The sequence below is a fragment of the Eucalyptus grandis genome, chromosome 1, assembly GCF_016545825.1.
Source record: "Eucalyptus grandis isolate ANBG69807.140 chromosome 1, ASM1654582v1, whole genome shotgun sequence".
Classification (NCBI taxonomy): Eukaryota; Viridiplantae; Streptophyta; class Magnoliopsida; order Myrtales; family Myrtaceae; genus Eucalyptus; species Eucalyptus grandis.
Genome location: NC_052612.1, coordinates 39,683,347 through 39,694,049, shown reverse-complemented (window position 1 = coordinate 39,694,049; position 10,703 = coordinate 39,683,347). Strand labels below are relative to the sequence as shown.

General features: G+C 37.5%; 2 protein-coding genes and 1 pseudogene across 3 annotated transcripts; all 3 read left to right on the top strand.

Annotated features, from left to right (window-relative positions):
• The first annotated feature begins 384 nt into the window (after positions 1-384).
• LOC104442101 lies at positions 385-3,827 on the top strand. 2 transcript variants are annotated; one of them, XM_039303219.1, is made up of 4 exons: positions 385-573; positions 2,821-2,914; positions 3,094-3,607; positions 3,659-3,827. In XM_039303219.1, the coding sequence occupies exons 2-4, from the start codon at positions 2,892-2,894 to the stop codon at positions 3,674-3,676; spliced, it is 555 nt and encodes a 184-aa protein (XP_039159153.1). In that variant the 5' UTR covers positions 385-573; positions 2,821-2,891; the 3' UTR covers positions 3,677-3,827. The 2 variants fall into 2 exon arrangements, with proteins under 2 accessions (XP_039159153.1, XP_039159126.1); XM_039303192.1 differs by having other exon boundaries at positions 386-653; positions 3,094-3,827.
• Positions 660-2,814, top strand: LOC120285891 (splicing factor YJU2-like). The gene has a single exon (XM_039303258.1). It carries the CDS (start codon positions 918-920, stop codon positions 1,554-1,556), a length of 639 nt encoding a protein of 212 aa, XP_039159192.1. The 5' UTR covers positions 660-917; the 3' UTR covers positions 1,557-2,814.
• Positions 3,828-4,303: 476 nt separating the features above from the next.
• LOC120286696 lies at positions 4,304-4,941 on the top strand (annotated as a pseudogene).
• The last annotated feature ends 5,762 nt before the right edge of the window (positions 4,942-10,703 follow it).

The window sequence follows — 10,703 nt, the reverse complement described above, 5'->3', positions numbered from 1 at the left end:
ACTCAAAAATAAAATAATGTTCATGTAACAAGTTATATGTATGTGACTATTTATAGATAGTAAATGAATCCTTAAGCTGCTCAAAAAGTCATTATGCATTGTTATTCAAATTTATTTATAGGTAATTTATTTGGTATCGTGAGTTCAGAAAACGAATGAAATTTCAAATTTTCTATTATCAATTAAAAATGTCATTGTAATTTTTTTAAAAATTAAACCGTGCATGTATTTTATTAATTTCGAGCTACATTATTATCTGCATATTTACTTATTAGAGGAGGAAGTTATAAATTGAAAATTGCTAATTAAGCAGAGAAGTTACTGAATACTCGAACGTCTAATATTTGTTTCCAAACTTAGACAGGTGCTATAAATATCCCAAAATTGAAATTTCTCCGGCCCGCTTTTGCTCTCCCTCTGTATTTTTGCCCCCAATTCCGTCGTCATCCCTCTCCGTCCATCGCTCCGATCACCCGAGACGCCACGCCACCGCCGACCTCCGGCCGCCTTTGGAACGCCGCCGTTCGATCTCCGGCGAAAGCGAATGGGCCGCGCGCGGGGCGGCACCGCGAGGTGAGCGAAGCTCCCGACTGGTTTTTCCCTCTTTTCTTTCTCGGACGCTCGTCATCTCCTACGTTGTTTGGGCCGGCTCGGTACGCACTTTAGCACTGTCTGTTGGTTTTCGTTTCCTCCTTTTTCTCCTGCTCTTCAGTTTGTTTCGGATAGTTTCGTGGGGTTTAAGGTTTGATCCGGGCATAGAACCCTAATCGAGAAATCAAGGTAGTGAAATCAGTTCGCCCGTTTTCCTTAGAAATCAATTTTTCAGAGAGAGAGAGAGAGAGAGAGAGGGGCAGCGATTTTGTGGCATCGTCGTATTTGCGTTCTTCGTCTTGGTTTGGAGTTGAGAGAAGAAGAAGATGGGAGAACGAAAGGTGTTGAACAGATATTACCCCCTGGGTTTCGACCCCTCGGAGCTGCCTAGGTTTGGGACGCCCAAGAGTCAGCAGATTAAGGTTCGGATGATGCTTTCGACGAGCATCCGATGCAACGTCTGCGGGAATTACATCTACAAGGGGACCAAGTTCAATTCCAGGAAGGAGGTCGTCATAAACGAGATGTATTTTGGGGTTCAGATATTCAGATTTTACTTCAAATGCACCAAGTGCTCTGCTGAGCCCACGATCAAAACCGATCTGCAGAATTCAGATTATGTTGTGGAGTTTGGGGTGATGAGAAATTTTGAGCCCTGGTGTAAGCAGGATGAGGTGGTGGAGAATGAGAAAAGGAGGAGGGAGGCTGAAGAGATGGGTATTGCGATGAAGTCCTTGGAAAATAAGACACATGATAGCAAGAGAGAGATGGATATTCTTGCCGGACTTGATGAATTTGAATCAATGAAGTCTAGACATGCAACTGTGGATGTGGATGCAACAAAGGAAAAGAAGCTGGTGGAAAAGGATGAAGTGCTTCTCAAATCAATCGTATTTCATACATCCAAAGATTTTGTCTGTAGGATTGAGGATGAAGATTCTAAGGACAAGAAAGATTTGACATGACCTTCTACTAGATATGACGAATCAATGAGCAATACTCTCAAAAAGAGAAAACTTTCTGAGAAATATTCAGACAAGCCGATAGATTTATTGAGAACAGCTACTTCCTCTGTGCCAATTGTCGTGGAAAAGAAAGTTGCTCCAAGTGTGACATTGGTATAGGCAAATTTTTCAAAACTATGGAAGTGGTGATGTTGATCATTGAACTATGATTTAGCTGCAAATGGTATTATTCAATTTCTCGCTGTATTAGGAGAAAACTTTTTGATTCTATCTCAATTGTAATTTCTGATTGAAGGGAAATACATGTGAAGTATTTTTTTTTTTTACTGAAATTTTTTTTTTGTCCAATCCAAAAGCTTTAGCCATTAGATGATTGCATAGTTTAATATCTAAATATATCAACACTTCTCCTTACACATAGTATGGACTTAGGCCTCATTGGGGAGGCAAATAAGGGGTTTGGAAAGATTTGAACCTGCTTTGATATTAAGTAGAAAGTCTAAACCAAAAGTCTGAATTGTTAAATGAAGACTAATATTTAAATATTCTAACAACATGGATGCGAAAATGCAAAGATGTTCCAATGATTTGAGCATAAAAGCCAAAAATCCGTTGATAGTAAATTCTAAAGCAATGAATTTGAGTTCGTGCTGGAGCTGGATGCATCAAATAAACGCATCTGAGGAAGAGCGCAACTAATTTCTTATAGCTCAGGGTAAAGAACTGAGAAAATGATATTTTGATTTCCCCGGTCCTATGAAAAGTTCTAGTCTCATCTAGAGTTTGAGAGGTTTTTTGACTGGATAAATAAGTTGGTATTTTTCTCTAATTGTCAACATCAAACACTTCTTTTAAAGTGTTCAGCTCAACTGGTTTTGCGTTATGTCATTTATAGATGGAAGTAGAGCTGGGGACTTTTGGCGTGTTTATACAACTGAATGGTACTGTTGCACAATGTTACTTGCCTTACAGACTGTATTGTTGCACACTGTAACTTGGCTTACAGACCCTTTCAGTCTGTTGTATTGTGGTACCCCATTCCAATTGTGGTACCCCATTCCACCTTACAGACTGTATTGTTGCACACTGTAACTTGGCTTACTGACCCTTTCAGTCTGTTGTATTGTGGTACCACATTCCACCATCTCTCTCTCTCTCTCTCTCTCTCTCTCTCTCTCTCTCTCTCTGAGTATGGTGATCATGGCCATACCAGGAGGTTTTGCCTCTGCGCATGCTGATGATGCAATTCTGGCTTGTGTTGCAGATTCTTTGTCAGGGGATGTCAAACATATTGGGAATCTAGCTGCTAGATATAGAATCTGAGACCTTGCTTTAATGTCGAAGATAAGTAAACAAAGGTAGGTATGGGTTTGGCAACTTGATCCATATTTTATTCTGAAGCAGGCCCAGATTGCCTGTGTACAATATACCCACCTTAGATTGATTATTGTTCTGAATCACAACAAATATTCTGGAGCCGCAATTTTTGTGGATATTTATATAAAAATGTATTCATATTAATTTATTGTTGATTCAGCAAGTCTGATCACCAAAGTAGCAGCAACACATCGAAAGTGCAGGGGATGGTACTGCCACGTAACTTGCAGCAACTGGAAAGTAAGCAAGGTCAAAGCGGGCAGATCCAAAGTGCAATTAGTGGAAGCTTGATAAAAAGTCTGACAGTGTTGGATGAATTCAAGCATGGATTTCCATCGAATGGCTTATCAGTCGCCTCAAATAAGTGGTGGGGAAGTGGCAGTCCAGGAGATTTTGAGTACATTAATGCAACTGAAACTGGTAGAGAATGCAGACCAAAGTGCGACGATGTGGCAGATGATGGTTCTAATGCCGAAAAGAAAGCTGAAGGTGAGCAAGAGAACAGCGATTCCACTCTCCAGGGGACTAGTTTGCTGACAGCTATGAGAAAAAGAGCCCTTGAAGAAGGAAGGGAGGCACTCAAACTGGGTGTTTTTATGAGCCACCGTGCTCATAAGATAGGCAAGAAAGAGAAATCACTGATGCGTAACATTTTTCAATCTTCACTGCCAAAGGGATGGATTGATGATTAAGTTTAATCTGAGGGATGCTCAAAACTGCCAAAGGGATGGATTGATGATTAAGTTTAATCTGAGGGATGCTCAAAAGCTGTAATGTAAGTGATTGACTTCTTAATTATCGCAGTTGGATGTAAAATGCTCGAACAAAATGTTGCTCATTTGTCTTTAAATGTCAATTATCAAGTGTTGAGGTACTTCACTCACTATCATGTTCTTTTCATCTGTCTGTTGCTTCTGTTGGTATTTTCGTTTGTTGAGGGGCAAGAAAAGGAGATTGATTTGCTGGACTGTCAATTTTCATTTCTCAATTTTAAAAGACATGCATAATTCAGTCGGCGACATCTCCTCTTAAGATTCACATGTTCGTACAGCACAAAGGTGAGCTCGAGCTGATAGTCCTGTCCCCTCAGCAGCATACCTAGGAGTTCCTAGGTTTTGTTCTTCAATGTCCGCCAACTGTGCTTGGTGGCATTGTTGGTGTTGATTTTGTTAATGGATTTAGCATAAGACATGCAACCTAAGCCGGGACACTCATATCAGAGACATTATCGACGTGGATGGCTATGCACCTCATAAGAGGAAAGCACGCTACCTGCTAAATCATTTCAATGCTCAGGATGATGACTTATAATATGGAAGCAAAAATCCTAAACCCCATCAAAACCCAAAATTCACATGTGAAGTCGAACAATGCTTTTCCTGATTGATGCCATCTTTGCTATGCCATCAACCAAAATCACCCCCTCTGCTTCGGACCTTCTCGGCAAAGGACAATAGCATGCGCAAATTTGTGGCCAAACCGAGGCATGTCACCTCCGGCAGCCCATGGCATGTGCCGGACTGCATCAAGTACTTGGGCCCATTCTCTGGGGAGGCACCATCCTACACCACTCGCAAATTTCCCAGCGACCACGGATGGGATACCGCCAGCCTGTCATCTGACCTGGAGACCTTTGCTAAGAACCATGAGCTCGAGGTCATCCATGCAAGGTGAGCTACGCTCGGCGCCTGCAGGCGCGTCTTCCCCGAGCTCTTGTCCCGCAATGGGGTCAAGTTCGGTGAGGGGGTTTGGTTTAAGGCTGGTGCTCATATATTCAGTGAGGGCCGGTTGGATTACTTGGGGAACCCAAAGCCTGATCCATGGACAGAGCATCCTAGCCATCTACGCCACATAGGTGATCCTAATGGGTGCAGTGGAAGGATACAGGGTCGCTAGTAGGCATACGCCACTAACTTTGTGCCTGGAAAGTGAAGTGCGCGACAAATTAACACAGTGCAAACGCGTGGGATTTGGAGTGATCGAATCACATCCGTTTTCAACTTTTTGACAGGTGATTGAATTTGAGATAGTTCTTGAAAATCTCACTGAACAGTGGCCAAAATCTTTAATTCCCCTAGCAATAGTTTCACTCTTGAAACTTTGAGAATGGAACCATATTTATAGATACTTTTCAAGAGAAAATTAATTCCTGTGGAATGGTAAATCTAAAAGATTGCGAGTACTTGCCATAGTCATCAATATGAGTATGATATGAATGACCACTAAATATGAGGAGGCTTTTCCAATAAGACGTGCACTTCACATGTACACATCAAGCTTTCTAAATACTTTTCCTCACATCCGATGATAATCAATAATTAATTGATATTCTCAAGTTACTCTTTTGAACAAAAAAGAAGAAATGTTATCTTAGCTCAGGAAGGGAGTTATTCCACATAAAGGAACTGAGAAGGTAAATTATGAGAAATGATCATCCACAAGGAGAGCAAAGAAACTTAAGTCTTTCGAAATACTAACAAGGCAAACACAATCCAACCCGTGCCAGCAAAGGATCATGTCCTTTCAAAGGAGGGAGGTCAAGTGACAAGCAAACATGAGAGTTAAGCACTGTATATGATCTGATTGTTCAAAGAATCCAGTGTACTTAAACTGAGCCTCATGTTTCAACATGAAATTGAACATCCGCTCAAGAAAGCACGTGGGTTTGATCTTTTAGGTTGGCTCAATTTAACAACAACCTGAGCTTGCTAGTGATTGATTTGCTATTGCGAGAGTTTTTCATGGAGTAAGCATGCTCATTTTCCTTGTTTAAGAATTGATTTTTAGTCACTACACTTGTATACTTTCTTAGACTCACTTAAGAGTACAAACCTGTGTCTCATCAAATTATCTAGTGTACGTGAAATAAAGGCATTGTGAATTTTGAACATCCATTGAGAGAGAGAGAGAGAGAGAGGGATCATGGTAATAGCTTTAATATGGTCTTTGTCTTGATCCCTTCTAGTTTTTGAAGATCCAGTAAGAGAAGACAGAGGTGAAAAATTAAAATCACGCCTCCATGTTCACGTTAATTGATGAGACTGATCTGTGAAACCTTTTAAAACGTGTAAAACAACCTGTCTCCTATTGCCCTAACACTGCAAACCATACCTAACTGTCCCTAAACAAAGAATCTTCCCCTTAAAAATAAGAAAAATAAGAAAAACAAAACACCACTCCTTAAATAGCCTATTTTATTCCCTGCCAAAGACAATATTTTACTGCATATCTCAGACATTAGTCACCATCATCATCAACTTGAGTGATTACGATATGTTATCATGACCATTAACAACTAAGCCTTTTATATGATGGTGTGTGTGTAGTGGGGGAACTTTGGAATGACACTCTCAGACCATCTGTTGCAAAGCATGTAATGTTGGAGCATCTCATTGGACCATCAACACAGACACTGAGAAACCAACAAAATAACAAATTCCTGCCAAGCATATTATAATGCCTGAAAGATCTAATTGTTTCTCTTTGGAACCATACTGATGACACCCTCAAAGTGAGAACAGAATGAAAAAAGGCGAATTATAGAAGCAGCATCAATTTGTTCAGGAAAAAGAGGGAACTGGCTAGCAAATATTTTAATGGTAGCTGAACCACCAAGTTGGAAGCATTATATAATTTATACATATGAATGTCTGCAAGTGACCATATGAGGATCAGAAAAAAGCCTTGTCCTTTTTGTGTTTAGATAATGGGCATTGGATGCTCTTTGATAGTTCCAGTTCTACTCTATCTATTATCTGTCAAACCAGTTTCCTGAGGGCATGATGCTCACAGAATCATTTCCTTCAATTCCAAATCATTCTTTTATCTCTCAAATATCCCAGTACAGCTGTGCGTCCTCTCTCTCTCTCTCTTCCCCCCCCCATTCAAAGGAACTCAAAAACACATTTTATTGTTTTGACTATGCTTTTCTCTACATTCATGTTGTTTTGACTATGCGGTTCTCTACATTCATGACTAGCTTTGAGAGAAACAGTCAGCGCACAATTTGAAGCGATATCTATTGTCGATTCCTAGTGTATATGCTTGGCACTTGATGTACTTTCTGCTCATAGAGTTACAGCATATTCATCGGATCAAACAATGTTTCTTCAAAATAAACTTCCACAGAAGGGGCAACTTCTTGAAACTTCCAATATTTACGTCTTTTCCGTCAAAATATAACGGTTATGTTAATCATTATATTACAAGATAACTTTTTATGAATTTAAATCACCTAAACTGTTCAAACTATTATAATGTGTTCATTGTTAGATAAATTCCAATTTTAAAATATTTAAAAGCAGAAGGTATAAAACTAAGATGGTAGTAAAAGTCGTTTCATAAGGCGATAGAACATCTTCATCTGCTATAAAAGCATTTGGGAAAGAGTAATGTGAATACTACAATTAACCTATATAACCAATAGATGCAACTATCTTTGACTAGACATTCAATAAACGGAGTCATATGCATATTCCACACATAATTCATATACCTTCGAATATACCGATTATATACACATTTGATAATATCATGTATCATTCTCCAGGAATGTCCAATCACGAATTATCCCAGAAAAAGAATAAAGAAATATTGTTCCTTCTCGCTCACAATCAAAAGTCCACGTAAGAACAATCCTTCCTCAGCAAAGAACTAATGGGTCCTTTTGGTTTTGGACATGCATGATTGTTGCGTAAATAGCGTTGTTCACTTTTTCTTAGGCCGAGACAAACTTTACAAAAGAAACATAAATAAATACAAGTAATAATCTCGAATATTGTCCCTTTTCCAAAACCCTTTTTCCTAGATGAAGTAAGAATTAAACTTCCAATGTCACCTTTTCCAGGTGTCTTTTCTAGGTGATATTCGTATTGACCAAACAATCTCATTCTCAAAGGCCTCTCGAACCCGAATAAACAAAGATGTCACTTTTGAATTTCACTAAATGGATTAGCTCAATTGGCCATAAAAAGTCCAAACAAAGTGAAATTTCAGGGTTAGAGATAATTAAGTCAACAAATTAATGAATTAACTTAAATTGTAATTTGGAAGAAAAGTGCATTTCCACGTGCCGCTCACGTGAATAAAGTGCATACATCATCAGTCATTTGTTTAGGAAGATGTTCACAGAAGCCTGCGCACTTGCATTGGTAATTGCTGTCGAAAGCAGAGCTCGATAATACCACTTAAACAAAATTCTCTAAACATCTGTGATGATTTTACTATAATTATACAAGAATTAGTGTATTGGAAACATTAAACTTGCTTTATTGGATCATTAAATAATTGTTTAGAAAATACTCGTTAATAAAATTTTATTTCTCAAAACTAATCTCTCGAGCCTAAATTCATTTTAAGAAGGTTTGATATATTGAATCTAATCCATTTTTACCATCCGAACCGGTCAGAGATATGCTTGTAAAATGAAGCAATTTAGGAGGCCCCGCCTTGTTGGATTAAAGCGCATATGAGCAAAGAAAAAATTACTAGAGTTTAAGGTTATCAAATAAAAAGATGCCACATATTCTATTATTGGACTTTCTCTCATGATATGTTGAATAAACAATATTTTAAAACGTTCTCATATATAGTACATTCAACTAGTGAATTCACTACCATTTCATTGAGAATGTCCAACTTAAATTCATAACCCTCAAATCTTTTAGATAATTATCAAGGGGTTAACGATTGAGAGTGAATGCTTATTTGCTACTTACTTATCACAATAATTTCCTAACTTCACAGTTCATGTGAAAGTAGGCTCTTTTAGGATTTGCAAATTATGTGAAATTTGCTTACATAGTTCACAAGAAAAATTATAACTATATTTGTTGTTTTTTTAACGCCATTTGTGAAAATTTACAATATCTCAATTAGATTACATCTTTGCCAATCCTACCGAACGGGACCATATGAGTGTTGCCAGATCAGCTGCTGCTTGCTTATGTTAGGCAACAGATTAGCAGCTTTCCAGGGGCACAACATCCTGCAAATTCCATAATAAAATAATACTTACCAAGAAAGAAAAGATATTATAAAAAAATAATGGAAATCGGGAAAAATGGAGAGAATTTCTTTGTTGTGATGCAAAAGTTATGCTTCGGACAAAAGCCAAAGACTTCTTCACTCTCCCTAATTCGTGGCTTTTCCATTATCTCCTTTTCACTTTTTTTTTGAAAAGATTAAAAAAAGGAATAGTAATAATGATAACTAAGAAAGGCACGTCTTTTTCTTAGTTTAAATTTATATTAAAAGGTTAAGGTTTAGCTTTTAATTAAAGTTTGGGATGGTTAGGTTTAGTCAAATTGTCTCTGACATGATTATCCCTAAATAACCGTTGGGGCGAATTTGTAAATTATGTTGGCCATCACTATCAGAATTCACGCATTTTGAACAATGATTTTATTTTTGGAGACTTGGTCAGATCGCCTCGTGAAGGGATCCATCGATCATCATGTTGAATTTCATGCAAGAAAAGGAACATAAAAAAAATTAAAATTAGGAAAAATAAAAGGAAGGGAAACTTGTATTGAGTGTGATAGTGGGTTACTGTTAATTCCTAATTAGTGCCACTCTCTTTTCTAGATGCATGTTTAGTTTACTTAAATATACTTTTCCAGCGAAAAAAATAACATTTCACAAATTGTGCGGATTAACCATTTGAAAAATTGGCTCAATTGTAAGGGAACCGACATACTATACTTGTAGATTAGACATGCGACAGTGGTTCAATTCACCAATTGATCTGTATTTCCAGTCTTTACCTCGGCCACGAGAGGTTAACAAGCCAACATCAAGCGATTTGTATGTTTGGTTCATCACTCAATCGGCAATTTGGATTTTACCTATACCATAATATTAATGAGGTATTTCACATTGAAACGTACTTGGCTCAGCGGGCCTTCCTCGATATTGAAAATGGAAACTACGCAAAAGTAGTGACTTCCAGCATTAAAAAGGAAAAAGAAAAAGCAAAAAAAATATTCAATTGATTTGTCATCTAGTGGTGTCCCAAGCTCTTTTGTTTTTTGAGGGGTAAAAACAAATTATAGACAAAATGGCCAAACATGATTTACATGAACCAGATCAAATGTGGATTTTTTCTATTTTCATTGAGGATCAAATGGATCAAGAAATTAAAGATTGCGGATGATATGCTGATATTGCTCCATGCAACAATGCATGGAAAATTGAATTTTTATAAATCTAATCATTAAATCGATGCCGAGTACTTGATTAGCAAGTCAAGCATGTATTGTTTTCCATTCCAAGTTGTCATGTTTGAAAAAAGTTTAAACGGAAGCAAACATGCATTCCAAGGCAAATAGTGATGGAAAGCTTGCAAGTGACAACACAGGTTATCTTTTTTGTCAAATTTTAAACCTTTGTTTTGTCAAATTGTCTTTTTCACCAAAAAAAAAAAAAAAACTGAAAATACCTTGAAAAGGTGTTGATCCTTTTGAAAGCTTCCCACTCGAGCATCCATACACGCTCAAAATACTTCTTTTCTAAGTTACAAATTAGGAACGGGTTCTAGAGAGTTAGAGAGATTACTCATAAAAATCTATTATATTGAATATAGTAATATTGTAGTTTTATTTATTGTGGAGAGTACTTTTATTATGGCTCATTATATTGCATCGGGAACTATAAAATAATCTATCCAACACTGTTAGATAAAAATCATTATAAAAGAAAAAAAAAAAAAAGCAGAGGAGTTAACTCTTTTCTTGAATTTTACTCATGAAATTGCACTATGAGCAATAGTAA

What these genes read in the sequence shown, in the direction of transcription:
- LOC104442101 (XM_039303219.1), top strand. Translation starts at nt 2,892, where the DNA reads ATGTCGAAGATAAGTAAACAAAG. An exon ending in TCGAAGATAAGTAAACAAAG is followed by an intron (nt 2,915 to 3,093) that starts GTAGGTATGGGT and finishes TTGTTGATTCAG; the next exon opens with CAAGTCTGATCACCAAAGTA.
- LOC120285891 (XM_039303258.1), top strand. Translation starts at nt 918, where the DNA reads ATGGGAGAACGAAAGGTGTTGAACAGATATTACCCCCTGGGTTTCGAC.